Consider the following 20,369-nt stretch of genomic DNA (forward strand, 5'->3'; position numbering starts at 1 on the left):
AATGATATGAATGAAATTATTTACAAAGCAGAAACAGATGCACAGACTTAGAGAACGAATTTATGGTTGCTGGTGGGAAGGGTTGGGGGAGGGACAGATTGGAAATTTGAGATTGAATATACATACGACTTTCTTTTTTCTTTCTAAATTAATTTTTTGGGAGCAGAGTTGCTTGACAATGCTGTGTCAGTCTCTGCGGTATGGCAAGGTGAATCAGCCGCATGTACACACACAGCCCCTCCTTCTCAGACTCCCTTCCCATTCAGGCCGCCACAGAGCGCTGAGTCGAGTTCCCTGTGCTCTATAGTAGGTTCTCACTAGTTAACTATTTTATGCAGGGTATCAAAGTGCAGATACGTCAATCCCAACCTTCCAATTCTTCCCACCCCCACCCCCCCGCCTTGGAATCCATGTTTGTTCTCACTGATATATTTTAAAACAGACAACCAACCAAGACCTACTGCATAGCACAGTGAATGCTGCTCAGTATTATGTAATAATCTACATGGAAAAAGAATTTGAAAAAGAACAGATGCATGTAAAAAATAACAAAAGAAGACCAAGGGAGAAAATAATAAAAGAAAATAAAATTCATTCCAGAGTAGTTATTAAAAAACAAAACAGAAAACCAAAAAACTAGCTCTTTCAAGGCCCTGCTCAGATGTTCCTCCGGGAACCATCTCCTCATTCTCTGTTAGGAAGAGCCGCCTGCCTTGTCCCCACTGAACTCTGCATCTCTGCGTGTCTTGCTCTGTGCTGTCTTTTGCTAACGAGCAAACACCACCGGCCTCCCCCTCTCCAAGGACAGGGGCTCACCTTGTTTGCATTTGTCATTGCCTCTTCCAAAAATTGTATCTTGCTCTGAAGGGCATCTATCTGACCTCTTTTAGCTGTAATTTGTTTTTGCATCCCCATTGCCACTTTCATAGCTGAAAAAAAACAAAAGGAACTAAACTGTGTCTTAGTTTTTAAAGTTTCTAAATTTTGAGAGATGACTATAATTTGAAGTTCAAACACTATGAAAAGGTGATAAGATTCCTCTAAGGCACCTGGACCGTTTCAAGAAATTGTTCACAAAAGCTGTCTTCAGATTTCACAATATTGGGATGTAACAATTTTCAGCAATTACTCAGGGGTTTTGAGCTGAGAAACACAGGTAAATGATGATGTTCTGTGATTCCTTCCTAGAATTAACTTCATTGGCCATCGTAATTTGCCGTATCTCCAATGGTAATAAATAATACTGACCAAATTCATACTTACACATATAGGAAATATATAGACAAAATATATAGTTATATAATGAAAAATATAAATAGTATTTTACTAATATAACTTTCTAGAAACTCATATATAAAATACCACACAAGACATCTGCTATTATTGATCTTTTAAAAGATCGCGGTGATAACACAAACCATTCCATTTCCATTGTCAGGGGTACTGCCATGTACTCAGAACTCACTATTGTTTCAAAAGTCAAACTGGCCATATAAGCATATATGTGATTATTTTACATGAGAATGTTCCAGACAGGAGGCAAGGCACTGAATACTTAATGGCAGGCCACTGAAAAGATAAGTAAAGCTCACCATTGCTTGGAAATTCAAAGTCTGAGACCCTATGTCATTTCTTAGAACCAGCTGAGAAAAGAGGTTTGAAAATGCCACTGCTTTTGAGTTAGGTCCAGCTTAGAGGTTAAAAAGAAAAAGAAAATGTGGCATTCTTTAAAAACAAACTATTAGAGGATGAAAGGTCCGACTTCTTGCTAACAAGATATAGTTCCTGTAGCTAAACTGTCCAGACCAGGGTTAATACAGGCACAGTTCACTGGTTTGTTAATAGAGCAAAAGTCTGGTATCATTTGCTCACCACTCTGAAGAATTCTGGTCTGATTAAGTGCATCAAGATTGGCCTTCAAAGGTAATTTTCTTAATAAATTCTTTATTTTAAGATGATCCTAATTCGAGAGTGAATACAGGGTTACCTAGTTAATTTAACAACTGTAATGGAACTGGGGGAGCTGTGGAGAGGCCAGGAGCACGTAGGAGACTGTCTAGTGGATGGGGAGGAGGGAACAGACTCCAGATGGGCCTCTGGAGTGAGCTCTCCACGCCCCACCATTTTCTTCACGCTTGCCAGCAAAGACAGAGCTGAATCTCTGAGGACTGCACAAAATGTGGACACTTTAGGAACTTCTGTGCCATCTTTGGGCAAGGGCCATGGTAATCTTTTCAGTATCATTCCAATTTTGGTACATGTGCTGTTGAAGTGAGCACAAACATAAATCTTTTGACATGAAAAAATATTGAGAAATAGAAAGTGTAGTCTTTAGTTAAAGCATTATTCTTATATTCAGCTAATACAGCCATACTAACAATGATAGGAATGTGAAACAGCAACTAACCTTCCCTCTGAATTAATATGGGCAGCAAGGTGAAAAGGGAACAGGTGTAAAGTGGCGAGAAGGGACCCCTCATCCTAGCAGTTCAATCCCCAGGGCTCCCTCCCATCTTCAACTCAGAGGAGGAGTCAGGAATGGACATATAGCCATAGGCACACAGTTTATGAAGATAGTGAACATGTGAAAAATAGGCTGATGAATGAAAATTATTGGTGATCTGGATTTATATCAACATTTCCTCAAAAACAATTAATTGGCATTTATGGACACTGAGGTTTGTTAGAAATTATTGAAATAGCTAAAAAAAAAAAAAGATTCAGATATTTAAGGAATAAATTAAGCAAATGTCAATTTCCCTCAAAAACACTGGGAACTGTAACTGCTATATAACAACCATCAGTGATATCTACTGTTGTATGTCTCTCACACCATGCTTCACTGTGAAGAAGTGGAAGGCGATGAACCCAGTTTGTGTTTTATTAAACCTACACCAAGGGAATTAAAAACAAAAGGAAAAGATCTACTGAAGCATACCATGACCATCAGATCCTTCCATTGACTTTAATGTATTTCTTGTCTGCTCCAGCTCAGACTGTGCAGATTTTAATTGCATTTTCAGCTTATTTGTAGTAGTTTCCATCTCTTCACTTTTGTTTCGAAAGTTCCTTTTTAAGACTTCATAGTCCTCTGTACAACATGATAAGCAATAATAGTTGGTTAATTTTTTTCTACTCCATTGTTGTAAAGCTTATTTTATTTGTAATTAATGATCACAGAATTTTGGAGCTGAAAGAGACCCCACTTAGTTACATCATCAGTTGTTAGAGAAATGAGATGTACACACACGTTTTCAGGGATCTAACTCTTTTTAATCTGCTCGGGTGGGTTGTCCCCTTTTACTCTTATTAGTCATTGCTTTTCTTCCAGCCGGTGTAATTGGCTCACATCTATTTCCTCCTAAACCTTCTTGGATAATCACACCCACCACAACAGATTTAGCCACCATCTGGAGGCAGATGAGTCTCCACGACTCGGTAAGTAGCCTGACGCTGCCCTGTGTTTTACCTGATTTTTTTATCTCCAGCAACTATCAAAATACCTGGCATTCATCATTCATAAACAAGAATACACACACACACATTCAACTATCCATTTATTTACATTTGACTATTTATATATGATAGATTTACTTATAAAGGGAGCAAGCAGAGTCAAGACCTCTCTGCTGAGATCTCACCCCATCTCTCCAGACACTTCCATGTGGATGCCCTGGTGCCCCCAGACCAATGGTCTCACACTGACTGCCTCACCCTCCTGTCTGTAAGTTAACCCCTCTTGATTTCATTCTTTCAGATGTTGGTATCACTGTTCTCCTGATACTACAAAGTTAAAACCAGAATCACACACACAACCCCTCTGATCATTTACTGTTGATTCAATCTCCAAAAACGTGCGTAATTCTTCCCTCTCCTCTCATTCTCATTATACTGCCTCAGTTCAGGTTCTCATCACCTTTCCCTGGGACTACCGCAAAATTCTCCTCAGCTGGCTGGCCTCTGTTCCTTTAGGCTCGCCTTCCTCTTCTTACCTGCTGACTTTGTCCTTTTAAAATGTAGATTTGGTGACAAGAATCTCTTACTCGGTATCTCTTGCCGGCTCCACACTGTCTGGCTCTGCCTGCCCACTCTGCCTCATTTCTTAGCCCTTGTTCCTTTGTACTTCTACTCCCGTGTGTTTCTGAGGCCGCACTGTGTTACTTCATGCCTTCCTGCGTTTGCCCGTTATGTTCTCTCCGCCTGGATTGCCTTCTGCCTCCTTTTCACTGCCAAATTCCTATTCTTCCATCAAACCCAGATGTCACCCGCGACAGGAGGCCGATTCCCCACCTTTCCCGCATCTGTACCCACCACCCAGCCACTGTGCTTCACCCACCGCACGTGACGCGTTCTACACAGGTCTGGCTTCCAACTAACGTGGAGCCTCACTGCTTTCCCAGGGCCTGTCTCGGCATCTGACATAGTCAATGCTTAGGAATCACTGACATATTCATGTGCGTGTGTGTGTGTGTGCGTGTGATGTAGATAATGCCTATACCGTACTAACAGTGAACTGACGGTGTTTTCATCTTAAAATTTACAGCCTCGGATTTTTCCCTCCCAAGAAATTTGCATAAGTCTGTTTACACCTCTCATCAAGCTATCTGACTCAGAGGACTCAAGGCTTCCACTTCCTCACTCTCCCCTAGGAAACGCAGTACAGAATTTCACGGACACTGAGGGCTGACTGAAGTTAACGGTGAATGAGCGCACGCTCTGGGAGCACTTCATGGAGAAGGGTCAGGGTTTCGGGTGATGAGATGTGTGCACAGGGACAGAATAATTATCCATGTTTGTGTCACTGGACGAGGGCCCGTTCTGTCACAACTGTCCGAGTATCCTCGTGGAACGCCACTGACAGCACTCCTGTTTTCGGCAGAGTTTGAACTGGAGTAACGTACCTGTAAGGCTGTTTAACTCATTCCTACTAGATTTCACCTCACTTAGTAAATGGTCTCTCTCTTGCTTGATGTCCTTCACTGCACGGAGCCGCTCAGAGCCTGCGTTCACCAGCTTCACCTTTTCCAATTCCAGGTCACTCACTCTGGCTTCAAGCTCCCGTATCTTTGCATCTTTTTTATCTTTCAGAATCTAAATGTAGGGATAAACACAAAGGACAGAGCAAGAAATAAAAAATAAGATATAAAGCAGCAATAAGAAGTGAAAACAAAAGGAGTATTTTACCTTTCTTTTAACCATAGATATCAATTCCCAGTACCATTGGCTATAGCCCTTCATTATTCCTATTCTATATATTCATTCATTCAAAAAAAAAAAAAACGTATCGGGCACCTAACTGTGCCAGACTCCACTTTACACGTTGGGGGTAGTGTGCACGTAGTCCTAGGTGAGCGCCTACTCAAGGTTTACTCCCATGGCACCTCCCCCAGCAGGCTCCCCCTGCCCCAGCAGTAAATAAACAATGTCCTTGTCCTCGTGGGGCTTTTATGTTCTCGTGAGAGGAGACAGACAGCAACAAATACTGAATAGCCTGATGACAATAATGTCAGAAAAAGAACTGAAAAGGTGAGAGGGTAGAGAATGAAGACAGGGAGGAGGCTGCTACTGGAGCTCAGGTGGTGTGTGGAAGACAGCCTGACCGCTGCCCTGATGAAAGCTTCCAGTCAGGGTGGCTGTTGGATGTTCTGAAAACTTGGATTTGGGGAGAGGTCCCACCAGTCTAATCAGCTCTGTCTAAAAACTGTTCTTCAAGTGAAACAATTTATGCTGAACCCTTGCTTTCCTTTCAGAAGACTGTATTCCCCTCTCCGGTAAGGAGAGCCTATACGATCAACTCCCAGTATAAAACCCTGCCCACTGAGCCTCTGATGGACTCCCTGGTCGGCAGCATCTGACACGTGCTGTCACAACTTATCTCTGGTGGGGTTAAGCAAGTCCTGCCTGCCTTCAGGAGAAGAAGCTTGTGCCTGGTTTCCTTTGGCTGAATTCTTCCCTTTGCTGATTTTTAGATCCTTTCTCTGTCATAAATCATCATGAGGGAAAAAACACTGTTTTTTGTATCTATGTGAGATGACAGATGTTAACTTATTGTGGTAATCATCGCGCAATATGTGTAAATTAAGCCATTATGCTGTATACCTTAAATTCATACAGCATTGTATGTCAATTATATTTCAACAAAACTGAAAGAAAAAATAAATTATATGTGATCTGTTTCCTACTAGTTACCATGGCAGATAAAAGTAATATAAAGCTTGGGAAACTGAATTTTTAAAAATTCATTCAATAGTTTTAAATTCTGATAAATATTTACTGAGCACCTTCTGGGTACATGGCACAAAGTCAGGGGCAGGGGTACAAAGAAGAAGATGTGTGCCCTGCTTGAAGAAGTCGTCAGTCTTACAGGGAAGAGGAGAAATTGCTATTTACACACACACACGCACGCACACGTGGTGCAATATAGAATGTGACCCAGGCTGTAACAGGTACAAATGCAGTACGATAAGGTTCAGGAGGAGAGTGGAATGGGGGAAGGGAACTAATATTGTCTAAACGTCTTCCACAGACCAGGAACCAAGCTAAATCCTTGATATATACTTTCTCATTTAAGCCTCAAATAACGCAACAAGATTCGGGGTGTTTTGTTTTGCATTTTGGTTTACAGACATAGAAGCCAACATTCAGCAAACAGTCTAGTGTTTTACAGTTACTGAGTGGTGAGATGGGGTTCAAATTTAGGTCTGTCTGAAGGGGGACAAAATGCTTTCTCAAACTACGGGATCAGGACAGACTTCATAAAAAAGCTGGATTTTCTGATTTTTCTCTTTTGTATGAGCACTTCTGAACCATTTGGGGGCCACTCCTTGTGGAATTTAAGAAAAGTGTGGAAACTTTCTCACAAAAGCACACATGCACACTGACAAAAACACTTGCAAACAATTTCGGAGTGTCTATAACTATCTTTACAGAACCTACTCTGGTCAGTTAGGTCAGACTTACGGGAGAAAAGAGACATTTCAGAAACAAAACCACCAAAACACTCTACAGACCTTAACTTCCTGTAGCTCCAGCCTCCGATCGTTGATCTCCTTCTCCAGCTGAGCTTTCTCCACTTGCATGGCGCCGGCCGTCCGCCCGTGCTGGCCCACCAGCTGCGTCATGTTCTCAATCTGCTGTCGCAGGATCTCGATCACCTTGTCCTTCTCTGCCATCTGCAGCCTGAGCGCCTCGCACTCCGTCTGCACGTTTCGGAGGTGATCCCCTTCGTTCTTCAGGTGCTGGAGTTCCTGCAGCTTCAAATCCACCCGGGAGCGCAGCTTCGTGATCTCCGCGTTGGTGGCCTCGATGGCTCGCTCCTTCTCCTGGAGGGAAGCTGTCAGGTCCGACACGGTCCTCTCTGAGCTCTCCAGCGTCATCTTCTTGGCTGTCAACTCTTCCACCACTTTGCGGAGCATCTCTTTGGTGGATTCAAGCTGAGCAGTCAAGGAGGACACTTTTTCTAGACTTTCATTCTTTCCCTGAATGGCTGCCATCTGATTGTTAAAGAAGAATTTCATGGATTTAGGCAGACAGGGAGAGGTCTCAAGAGATCTGACAAGTTAGCTCAAGAAGATGAAATCATGAATATGACAGTACCTCCCGTTGTTCTGCTCTCAGAACTTCATACAGTAGACTAACTTGTGTTAATTAGATCAAGGTGGAGAGGCTTAATTAAATAACAATGCTCATCCAGAATGGTGGTGTAGGGTGGGGACTAGCTCGGCAAGTGTTCTCTGAGGAAGTTTTCCACACCAATTTATATTAAGATGACACTGGCAACAGTGGAAAGTGGGGTAAGAGCGAAGGTCGCTATCCTTTCTGTTTCCCTCCTCCTTAATTCCACCTTTGAGGGGAAAGTGAATGATGGCTTTTATCCAATGTACATTCACATTCTCTGGTCCCTGTTTGGAATAGAGTAAGATTCTAATTGGGCTTCCCTGGTGGCTCAGATAGTACAGAATCTGCCTGCAACGCAGGAGACCCTGGTTCGATTCCTGGGTTGGGAAGATCCCCTGGAAAATGGATAGGTGACCCACTCTAGTACTCTTCGGCTTCCCTGGTGGCCCAGATGGTAAAGAATCTGCCCGCAGTGCAGCAGACTGCATTAGTTGTTCAATTGCGTCTGACTCTTTGCATCCCCACGAACTGTAGCCCACGAGGCTCCACTGTCCATGGGGATTTTCCAGGCAAGAATACTGGAGTGGGTAGCCTTTCCCTTCTCCAGGGGATCTTCCCAATCCAGGGATCGAACCCAGGTGGCCCACATTGCAGGCAGATTCTTTACCATCTGGGCCACCAAGGAAGCCCAGATCTCCCTATGGTCTGAAGCTTTTCTATTATTAGGAATTATTATGTTGCCAATTTCTAGGTGAAATGAAAAGGCAACTGGATGGGAGTTTCATTACTCAACAATGGACAAAAGCGAGATGAAGTTTAACGAGAGGTCAGAACCATAGAAATAAACAGCCGGTTTACGTGTCTTGCTCTCAGAGCCCACAGCTCTGCCCGGGGACGCCCCGCCTCACCTGCCGCTCCATCTGGCCCTGGCACTCGCTCTTCATGGCCTTGAGCAAGGCCTCCAGGCGCTGCACCTCCATGTTCCTGTCGTCCAGCTCCCGCCGCAGGTGGTCGATGGTGATGCTGTTGCCCGTGTCCCGGTCCCACAGCCTCTTGTTCTGCTCCTTCTCCAGACTCAGCTCCTTCTCTCGCTTATGTAGGTCGGCCTACAAGAAGGGACGTCAACCTTGCCCCTCGTTTTACCTATTTGTTTTCAAACTCTTTTTTTCCTTACATCATCTTTGGAGTTTCTATGTGATTTGACAAGACTTTGATCTTGGAATTGGATTCTTTGTTAATGATTTTAGATAAAGAACAACGATTTCCCAGAAAACTAACCTTTTGTTTACTTATAATTTCTAGCATTACAAGTAACTTTCAATGGACTAGACCCCAGATTAGATATGAGGATGCTGGGAAACATGCAACAGGAAGGTGAGAAGTGAGGATTATCCCGCAGTTTAGAGTCAGCTCTCCCTTGAGCGTGTCAAGCCCCGGTTAGCCTGTGAAGGACAGTCCGGCAGCTGAGGGCCCTGTAGGCTGAAGTAAGGTTTGGCAGGGAGAGAATCCTGTTCTACAGGAACCCTAACAAACATCGCATGAAGGGGGGTACCAACATCGCCTTTCCTAAATTTCTCAGCCTGTAGTACCCCTAATGGAGGGCAGAAGCTGCTTCACTACCATCGGAATCCTCTTTTCTTCCTAAAAAAATTTTTTTTACCTAAATTTGCATTTAACTTTTCTTTATACATGATTTGTATGTGTTTTGAATGTTGTTTGGCTTTGAAATGAACACTCAACCCTACTTCAGTTAAGCAGAACACAGTACCTAACGGAAAGACTATGGCTGTTCAAAGATCACCTTCGCCCAACTAGTAAGCCCTAACAGTTGTGCTTAACGTGTACAATATTATATTTCACATGTAAAACCTTAATGGTGTCCAGGATGCTGTGTTGTGTGTAAATGTACAGATGTGTTGTAAAATTTGGAATTTGAAACTAGTTTTGTGAAATACTGTGGTAAAATTTCCCAGAATTAATCTCACTCATATTACAGAGCACCTTCTTACCAAGAGCTTTTGAAGCTGGTCGTCCAGATTTCCAGATTCCTGACTGAACTGATCACGTTCCGTCCGTGCTTCAGTCAGCTCTGAGTTTGCAAGAACTAACTGCTTCTCCAGCTCTTCTATCTATAAGGAAAGCACAAATCAATCTGACTACGTCAATGAGTAATATGAAATAAATATAGTCTTTGGAAAACAAACAGTATTATTTGGGGCAATGGTATCATTTGGGGGGCAAAAATAAGAGTTCATTTTGTGATGTATTTTGCAAAGTTTTCTAAACTTAAAATCTATGTGGAATTCAGCCAGACAAATTGACCAAAATGAAATACTTGGTGCTGTGAGATTTAGCCACTGTCTGTGACATGTCACTCTCATTATCACACTATTCAAAATCTATCTTCTGTGAAAATGTGTTCTATAATTTTGTATTTAAGGAAGCTTTATGTGGCATAAACAACATTCTACAAAGCCCACACAAATTAACTATATTATACTTAGAAGTGCTATTTTATTTCAAAACATCAGTTTCAAACATAAAGGCATTGACTATAAAAGAATGAATGGTAATAAGTTTACAGTTATTGTCACTGTTAGTCACCCTTTTTGAAAGGATACACAAATTTATATAAATATATATAATACAATCCTCATTTTTTCTAACTATCAAATGGGATAAGAATACTAATTTTAAAGAACTGTACAGATGTAGTTCTCTCTTACAGACAGGCAGCTATCAGATCTGTGTGACCATGCATTTCTATGACATATGTCAGAAGGGCCATCGCTGTAAACAGCACCTCTACTGCTCTTAACCTGGGGCTGCAGGCTACAAGGTTAAGATCTCAGACAATGGAGATTCTGAGTTTATATTTGAGCACAGCTACATAAACTCATTACTTAGACACAGAAAATAAAATAATGAAAAACTACTGATAGTGTTATATAGTGATACCTGATCTTTAATGTGATACCTACAATAACATTTCATCACCACTTTCCAGTAATAACAAATCTTTCATGTCTGCATAAATGCTATATATTCCTTCTTACTTCTAAGGCATCTACTGAATAGGCTTCCAAATCCACAGTCAAGAACAAAACTTACTGACTGGTTTGGATGGAACTGTGATTAAATCTTCTTAGAGAACATACAAGCAAGTATGTATACAAGTATACATTTTGTGATACTATTTTAAGTTGGCCTAAGTTCATTTAAGAACTTCATTTATTAATTTGGCACATATATATTAATTATATTACATATAAACATGTATATGCAACTATCTCTGATAAATGGTAAGGATGAATACATAGATGGGTATGTATACATATATATGTCTTTATTTACATACATACATACATGACCTAAGAGCATACTAATACAAGACTATCAAATAGTTTCACATTTACCAACACAGTATCACAACCTACAGGAATTTGAATATAAATTTTAATATTTACATTGGATATATTTCAAAACTGACTTTATAATTGATTCCATGTTTTATACAAAGAAGTATTTCACAGGAATTAGATAAAACATTAGGTGACTGACAGAAATGAGCTCATGGATTCTAATAACCCTCTAAAAGAGCGCTTTCACTCTTGTGCTCCTGTAACAATTCATCCTCAGGGACACAGGCAGCTTCCTGAGACAATCGAGGACTATCAGCTGAAGCAGCCTCTTCAGCTCTACTATTATTAGGAAAGACTAACTCAGCACACATAGTAAAGACATTAAGAATACTGAGGGGAAAAAACATCAACTCTTACTGTGGTTAGACAAATGTGATCAGAAAGGCAATATGATCTGGCTGAGAGTCAAACAGCCTGGTTCTGAACCAGCTTCTGTCATATAAGCTCTCTGAGTCTGTAATCTGAGTCTAAATTATACATCTATAATTTGAAAAAAGTATTCTAGATGATCTTTCAAATTCCTTTCACTTCTGCTTCTAATATTTTTTCACATAAGATCAGTATTAATAAAGCTGAAATTCTATATTTTCAAAGGAACCATATTGATGTTCTAAATTTAACAAGAATGCTTTCAATTTTAAAAGTTACTCATATGACTAAAACAAATATTTTAGACTCCTGGTCTGGTGTAAAACCATTTCTATCTTTGAGCAAAGTATTTGTGTGGTTTAACAGTTTAAATTAAGACTTGCTATTTTATATCTGTTTTCACTTTTTAAGAAATTCTGGATAACCATTTAATGTTAAATTCTATGAGACCAAATTTTACAAAGAAAAAAATAAAAGATAAAAGAAAAAGAATCAACTTGTATCTTTCCATCTAAGTATCACAGGGTTCCTCCAGACCCCTGCAGGAACATTAGTTTTGTAGTTGTCAGTACTGACTCAACTGCTATAGCTCTGCTTTTACCTTTCACTTTTTAAAAGTAAAAATATTTATATTAATTAATCAATCAAAAAGATAAATGGAGAGTGAAAGGGAAAACCATTGAAGTAGCAGCTGAGCTGATAGAAACAGCTGTAAAAAAACACTATGAAGAAAAGCCTTTTAAAATGTCCAGAATAAATACTGACATCTGAGATGTATTACTTTTTTTCTTTTTCGTTTCTTTTTAAATAGCAGCACTGGTTTTCCCTTTCACCATCTATGAATCTACTTTTTGTTTTGGATCACTGGACAAGTAAGTACTGGGATCTCATTATAATCGTACAGTGATTTCAGATATCACCAATTGTGCCAAATTGTTATCTCGTTTTCTGTGCTCAAAAACACAGTTCTGCGATGATAAGAAATGCTGCCGGTCAGCATGGAGGTGCACTGGCAGAACCATGCAGAGATCTGCGCAGAGTCCCCCTGCGCGGGGTATAGCTCCAGCCAGTGCTACTACAACCTTACTTTCTGAGGAAGAAATTCAGCCCCAAAGACTTTCAAATAGGAAAAGTAAACTTAGAGTCAAGGTTGTGAGATATTTTTGTTATCAAAAAGCGAAAGTTAAGAGTAAAGCCAAATCTACAGAGCCAATAGTGACAGCTTCTACTGGTCCAAATTCGTAAAGGGGTATTCTGGAGGTTCTCCTAAAATGGAAAGAGAAGAATAGAAAAAATATTACAGTAAAACACTTTTTGTATGTCTGAAAGCTATGTCTACAGTCTTCTTTGAAACATCACTTTTCATCAGTATGAAAACACTTTTGCTTATCTGAAGAGACACTTGTCTGGCTAAACAAGTTTTCTCTATACTTATGCATTCTAGTTGGGAAAGTTTTGTTCAGACCTGTCATGTAATCAATTTTTAAAAATAATAAATATTTTTTCTGAAGGAATCTAACCTTCAGGAGAAAATACTAACACTGCCTGCCTCTCATAAAATATGTTGATGTATAATATCAACATACTCTTAAATAATAATTATAAGTCTCTCTTCCCACAAATCTCACTTTTAATCATAGCTGTATTTTTTCCTTATTGTTATTTGGACAGTATATATTGTATATATTAAATGTGTACTGCCGTAGTGGAAAAATAAAATTTTAAGATTTTATTTATTCAATTTTAAGATTTTAAGGTTTAGTAGGCTTTAGCAATGTCAAGGTAAATGAAAATAAAAGAAATTGAACAAAAGAATCTGTGTTTTTTTTAAGTTTTATATTCAATTTATCACAACAAAAACATTTCATAACAATAGAATTTTCATGAACACAAAATAAAATACTTTTGTTAATGTGTTTCATCTTCTTTGCTTAGTTACACCATGTATTTTTTTTTACACCATGTATTTTTAATGCTTTTCAGATCAGAGTACATTAAAATCTGTATTTACATGGCAGGATAATCATCTCTCAGTGTTCCCCGACTAAAGGGAGTTACTATACAGATCCTCAGTAACCATCAACTAGGTGCCAATTCGATTAGGCTCAATACACTTTACTAAAAGTCTCAGTGATCTGGATTAAAATTAAACTAATATGTCCCCCTTTTTTCCAATAATGTTGACTGTTTAAGACTGTAAAAATTCTTCACGATCAATTGTTTACATTAGAGCAAGGTAAGACAATGATTTTAGTATTACATTTCTATCTACGTGACCTCAAAACCCTCATATAAAAGGTTTTCGGTCATTTATCTGGGGCTAATGCTTCTACAGTGCTAAAGAGATAGGTGTTTATAAAAACAAAAACTATTTTTGTACTGTCAAGATATCAATATTTGTTAAAATTTCCTACCATGCCCAAATTTAGGTTGACCAGCATGGTGTGATACATCGGACAACACGCAGATTAGCAAACAACTGCGTGACAGCTTACGAAGAGGCTGTCTCCAAGCAACATTACAAACGCAAAGCTATATTAATCTCAAATTATGTAAGACAGACAGGTGAGGCAAGTCTTAGTATCTAATATTTTGTGGCTTTTCAAAGGGTTTGTCAATAAACAATGAAAATCAAATCTTTTCAGAATGGGTTGAGTATGATGAATATCAGTCATTGTATAGGCTTGATCTGCCCAGAATGGGATGGATATTCCTGCTATCCATCTTCAGGGGAAAAGTCCATCCTGAACTAGAACACAAAAGGCAGGCCTCAGAGAAGCAGGAAAGAACAAATATTTCTCTCTGGGCTTTTGTTTCTTGGGTTTAGCCTTTAAGAAGTCTGAGGCTCCTAAAGGCTACTTCTAGGTGGCAGTGGCTAAAATGACCCTGACACAAGAATCAAGGCCACGAGCTGAGGAGGAGGTTTTTGAGAGTGGTGCTGTTCACACTGCAACCCACCAGGAAAACGTGAAATCAACTCAGTGGGCGTCAAATCAGTATCTGAAGAGCAGAAAAAGAGCCAGTGTCATAAGTATTACTTTGTGAAGCTTACTTTGATTGTACCTGTGTGTACTAGATCATATGGTAAACTAGATTTCTTGGTGTGGGTAGTGATCAAAAATGTTTGAAAGCCCCTGTAGAGGATGCAAATCTCAAAACTGAGATTATACAGTTTCCTGTTACTCTTTATTGTTTAGACCTTTATAGTAAGATCATGTCTAAAATTTCTTTCTTTTAGCTGTGAAACAACTAACTAAAATCAAAGTCTTGAACTAGAGAACCAAGGAGAAAGAGCCCCCTCCTGTGACCAGCACAGGGGTGACAATGATAATGAAAGGAGGGGTTGCCCAAAGGCAGGAAATATCTGGAAGAATTAGTGCTGCAATTTTTCAACTGCCTCTTCCCATAAGGAGCTTTTTTCCTTGTAGAACTAGCTTATGTTATAAAGAAAATCTGCCAGCTTTCTTATACTCTATTCTTTCCCTATCAACTAAGGAGTAAAAAAATTGGCTACAAGTGGTTAGACCTGCAGGTTCTCGTATAGGTAGGTTGATTATCTAAAGAATTTATCTTCCAAACTAGGGCATTTTGGAGATAAAAGGTGGTATTCACAAAACAGGATACTATTTTGTGTCCTTGAAATCAACAAAAACCTAAGCTCCAAAAGAATGGTTGATAATGAAAACAGTTTCTTTTTAGCTATGGAAACTGAGAGAATAGAATACTGTAGTAAATATTAATTAATGGCTAGTTTTAATAGGAACTGTGTGATAAGAGATGAAGATTTAGCTTGCTAATTATTTTTTATTCAGACTAATCTTGAAGTGAATTCAGTTTGTAAGCCTCACAATGATTAATAAGGAGGAGTTGAAGTAAGACAGGAAATAGCCTCATGTATTCAGTGGGAGGGGGAGATCAGCTCCAAGTACTTGCCAAGTACTTGCAAAAGCTAAACCTTATAGCAGTAATTTAAATGATGTTATCCTTTAATTTTTTAGAAACTTGCTTGAAGTATGCAGGAAACTTTTCTAAGAATGAATTGATTTGACCAAACACTGTCTATAATTTAACATGTAGATATTTAGCACTGATCTTATAAACTGCTTTTAATTTTAAATGATTGCTTTGATTCCTCATTTTCAAATAAACCATTAAAAATTATCTAACTGATTTTGTGTATAATAGTCTCTGGAAGCAGAACAGCAAAATTTAAACTCACCTTGTCTTCATACATCCTTTTGGCTTCCCTTAATTCAGAACGTAGTTGAGAAACAGTAGATTCCAGGTCACTGAGTTGGCGCATATACATTGAATTTTGGTTTCTTGCTTGCTCTCTAAGAATGGTTTAAAGAGGGAATAAGAGCAAATAAGATCTAAGGCAGAAGGAAAAGAGCATGACAGAGGATGAGATGGTTGGATGGCATCACTGATTCAATGGACATGAACGTGGGTAAACTCTGGGAGATGGTGAGGGACAGGGAGGCCTGGTGTGCTACAGTCCACAGGGTCGCAAAGAATTGGACATGACTTGGCAACTGAACAACAAGAAGGGCAAATAGCAAACTAAGAGTAAGTGTGATATCTAAGGGCGCTCTAGCTTTTAGGTACTTCCACTAATTATTTAATATAGCCACTAGTCTTTTATCTTTCAAATTGGTTACTAAAGGCTTAAGTTCAAAAATGTTAACTGTTAAACATAGATGATGCATACACAGGACTTCATTTTATAGTTTTCTCTCTGTATGACTGAAAATGTCCGTATAAAAAGTTTCAACATGGGAATGCAAATTATAAAATTATTTGTATGTTGCTAGTCAGTCACTGAGTCATGTCTGACTCCCTGCAAACCCACTGACTGTATAATTTATATATATTTACACACATGTTCATGCTCAGTCACTCAGTCATGTCTGACTCTTTGTGACCCCATAGACTATAGCCCTCTGGGACCCTCTGTCCACGGGATTTTCCAGGCAAGAATACTGGAATGGCTTGCCATTTCCTCCACCAGTGGATCTTCCCGACCCAGGGATCGAACCCACGTTTCCTGTGCCTCCTGCATTGGCAGGTGGATTCTTTACTACTGAGCCACCTGGGAAGCCCATCTACACACACACACACACACACAGAGATATATAGTGTGTGTGTTTGTTTTATCCAATCAGTTGAAATGTAGACAAAAATTAAAACATCCAAACCCCAAGAGGCCCAAATACTTGCCATAATACTTCTGATATGGTTATAAAGTATTATCCATATGTTAAATAATCTTTTCTGTTCACTTGAATGTTAAAAAGTTTCACTTTCTTGTGAACTATGAAGCATTTTAAAAAATATCTTAGAGCAAAAATCAATAAAAAATAAAATGAAGATACACAGCTATCAACTTCAAACCACAGGACACACATACTGAATGATTTCCAATTGACTCTGGATACTGTTGGCTTGGCTCCGAGCACTGCTAGCTTTCTCGGTGAGTCCTGTTATTTCAGCTTCATGTTCACTTATTAACTGTTCAATCCTATAGAAAGAATGTGGTGATCGTTATTTGATACAGATTTTGCCTGATAATGAATTATTCTAAAAATTAATGGTTTTCCCCTCTCTCACATTTGGTATTTTGTTTTAGCTTTGTCTATATTATTCTTTTTATGACAAGTATCTAGCTCTGGCAGTTGGTGATGGACAGGGAGGCCTCGTGTGCTGCAGTCCATGGTGTTGCAAGGAGTCAGACATGACTAAGCAACTGAACTGAACTGATGACAAGTATTTAAGTTAGATACAGAATCCTTTATCCAAATCCTTTGGGAGCCAGTCAGGCTTTGGAATTCAGAATTTTAAAAAAATGTTATCATGGTAATAAAGAATAGTACTAAGTATCATGTGACTTCCCCAGAGAGATCTATGGAAGCTCTGTCTCAGAAGCCAGACATCACTAATGAAACGGTAGGTTTTTAAATATTCACAGTAAATCATGAAGACTATAAAAAGCTTTACATTAGCTCAGATTAGATTTTGCCAACAAAACTGACACAGTATCTAACCTTGACCAAACTGTAGTCAGGTGCCTCTTGGCACTTAGAAGCCTAGGCTTAGTAAGAATTTTGCTAAGTCAGTTTAGTGAGAACCTCCCAGCCCATGCCTCCTCCTAGTAATTTTCCACCCACTGACCCCCTCACCCTGCTTCTTGGCTATGAATCCCCATTTGCCCATGTTGGACTGGGAGTTGAACCTCATCACTAATTCAAACACCTTTTGCAACAATCTTGAATGACATCTTCCCTACTTTTCAAATAAGTGTCAGAATAAATTTTTCATTAACATGAGTTTGCTACAAATCTATGGGAAAAAAAAATCTGTGTTTTAGAGCTTTTTAGATATTGGAATTGCTGATGAGAGATTGTAGACTTGTGCTATAGTTTCACTATGATCTTCTATACCTCAGCCAGAAACTTACCTATCTTGATGTTGCTGAAGAAGCAGTTCCATTTTGTTCTGTGATTCAGATTTCAGTGCTTCAAGCTGATCCTCTACCTGGTTATAAAAAAGAAATATTGATTGAGGAACTGGTAAATCTAGAGCTTGGAAAATATAGAGATTTTCTAACTAAAGGAATGCTTTAGAAAGATGCAAATAGAAGCAATACTAAAATCAGATACATTCTATCACTGTACTTTATTAAATCTTTTACAATGGTTATACTCATGAAACTATACTGACAAGTTAGCTCCCTTTATTAGTAAAGATCACTGTGGATGTAACTTCCACTATTTTAGAGAACAAAAAGGAGAACTTGGCTTACTTTGAAGAGTTTTAAAAAATTATATGCCTTATACTATTGTCTTAATGAATTTTAATATAAAATTGACAAAGTGTTCTCACCACTTACTGGAAATATCCTCCCTTTAAGATAAGAAATCTCTGTGTCTAATTCTCTTAGGATTTTACTAATAGCTGAGGCCATGCTTCGGGAGTGGATGGTAGACATGCTGTCATGTTCAAATACTTTCTTGCCTGAGGCTTCTTCAAAGTCCACTAGGACTGATCGGATTTCTTGAAGTACTCCCTCATGACTAAGCATCATCTTTCTTAGCTGCTCTATCTGTGTGCTGCTATCTTTCAGCATATCGTCCTTAAGGCATTTGGCAGCTTCAAGTTCATGAACTGTATTTTGAAGCTGATTTCGTAAATCCTCCTGGGACTGACTCTCCCTTCGTCTATGAAATAAATGAAAGGAAAGAAATAATATTGATAAAACTGAGATTCACACAAGTGATTTTACTCTAGAAAAAGTAAAACTTTAAAATAATTTCAGGTAACGAAGCCCAACCTGATGTCAGCCATGGCATCTCTCTCCATCTGCATCTCTTGAAGTTTTGTTTGCAAATCAATGACTGATTGTCTTAAGTAAAACTTTTGTTTCTCATGCAATTCATTGCTCTGGAAAAAAAAAGTGTCCTGCAAATTAGTCTTCATCAGAGGAACATATTTCCTTATAGCTAGTAATTTCCAAAAATCTATATACCAATCATCTACTTTTTTTAAAAACTGTGTGTCTTTTTAAAGAAATTACTAATATTTATTTGGCTGCATTGAGTCTTAGTTGTGGCACATGGGCTCTTCACGGTGGTAAGTGATTTTCTCTCCAGAGCAGAGGCCTCAGTAGTTGCAGCTTGCCAGCTTAGTTGCCCCAAAGCATGTGGGATCTTAGTTCTCTGACCAAGGATCAAACCCACGTGCCCTGCACCAAAAGGCGGATTCCTAGCCACTGGATCACCAGGAAGCCCCTCAATTGTTTGTTCTTATGTGTACTTCCTTCCCCCCTTCACAACTGTCTGGGGTCTAATTAATCATTTCTAACACAGATTTTTGGAATATCCCTGTCAATCCACTTACTTTATAACCAAAACATCATTTCTAGGACAAATCTGACTTATAGCTCAAGAAAGAGATAGGAATAAACTCTATTCCTGAGGATAGAAGTGGTTGAAATTGTGTATACAGAAAAGTCAACCCCCACCTCCAACTGACTTAAAAAACTTGGCAGCAGACAAGTACCCATTCAAAAATCAAGGTGTTCTACTACAGAGAAATTCACAAAGATCTCTAAAATCAGGCACTGAGAGGTCTCCCAGAGAAACAGTTGACACCCCACCTAATTATCCCAAAGTAAAGCCATCAAGTTCTGCCCATAGACAGATTGCCAGCAGTTTTTTTTTTTCTCTACTGTTCATTCCTGAGTATGAACAAAAATCCAAAAACCACTGAACACTTGAAGGAAGATTACAAAATAAAAGAGAGAGTAAGATGAAACAAATGAGAAAATACCCATAAAAAAAGATCCAAAGAAACAAAAAGTGATAATGCAACAGTGGAAGGACATTTCCAAAAACTTGTATTAGAGAGAAATTTTAAAGACATTTTTGCTATAAAGTAAGAATAAGTGAAAGTGAAGTCACTCAGTCGTGTCTGACTCTTTGCGACCCCGTGGACTGTAGCCCACCAGGCTCCTCCATCCATGGAATTCTCCAGGCAAGAATACTGGCGTGGGTTGCCGTTTCCTTCTCCAGGGGATCTTCCCGACCCAGGGATCGAACCCAGGTCTCCTGCATTGCAGGCAGACGCTTTAATCTCTGAGCCACCAGGAAAGATAGGACTATGTCATATAAGAGATCAGAGGAGAAGAAAGGGTTCCTGGAAATTAAAAATATGGCTGCAAACTAAAAAGTTGCAATAGAAATGTTGGAAGTCAAGAAATGCCCCTTTAAGTAGAAAAAGTAGATAAAATTTTTGAAAGAAAAAGAGATTTAGAGGTTCAACCCAGACAACAGGAGCTTCAGAGAGAGAGAACTGAGAACAGGGAGAAAGAAACTGTCAAAGGAAAAAACAAACTGAATTCCTCAAAGCCCGGAAATTAAAGACGCCTGATCCTCAGGAGAGAAGCCATGACCAACCCAGACA

At 39.2% G+C, this 20,369-nt stretch overlaps 1 protein-coding gene and 1 non-coding gene across 14 annotated transcripts in view; both read right to left on the bottom strand.

Annotated features, from left to right (window-relative positions):
- CCDC158 (coiled-coil domain containing 158) overlaps positions 1-20,369 on the bottom strand; it is a 78,915-nt gene that overhangs the window by 35,825 nt on the left and 22,721 nt on the right. For 12 of the 13 annotated variants that reach the window (XM_043448111.1, XM_043448112.1, XM_043448122.1 and 9 more), the window contains 11 exons: positions 18,739-18,848; positions 18,298-18,625; positions 17,866-17,942; positions 16,819-16,929; positions 15,628-15,742; positions 9,627-9,746; positions 8,526-8,723; positions 7,011-7,493; positions 4,902-5,091; positions 2,939-3,091; positions 817-929 (listed from right to left, as the gene is read on the bottom strand). In XM_043448111.1, the coding sequence (XP_043304046.1) occupies positions 817-929; positions 2,939-3,091; positions 4,902-5,091; positions 7,011-7,493; positions 8,526-8,723; positions 9,627-9,746; positions 15,628-15,742; positions 16,819-16,929; positions 17,866-17,942; positions 18,298-18,625; positions 18,739-18,848 (1,998 nt within the window). The remainder of the gene's footprint in view (positions 1-816; positions 930-2,938; positions 3,092-4,901; positions 5,092-7,010; positions 7,494-8,525; positions 8,724-9,626; positions 9,747-15,627; positions 15,743-16,818; positions 16,930-17,865; positions 17,943-18,297; positions 18,626-18,738; positions 18,849-20,369) is intronic. The other variant, XM_043448119.1, reaches the window with a different exon arrangement.
- LOC122428550 lies at positions 2,173-2,279 on the bottom strand. The gene has a single exon (XR_006265766.1). It is a non-coding gene; the product is annotated as a U6 spliceosomal RNA (small nuclear RNA).

The sequence above is a fragment of the Cervus canadensis genome, chromosome 26, assembly GCF_019320065.1.
Source record: "Cervus canadensis isolate Bull #8, Minnesota chromosome 26, ASM1932006v1, whole genome shotgun sequence".
NCBI lineage: Eukaryota > Metazoa > Chordata > Mammalia > Artiodactyla > Cervidae > Cervus > Cervus canadensis.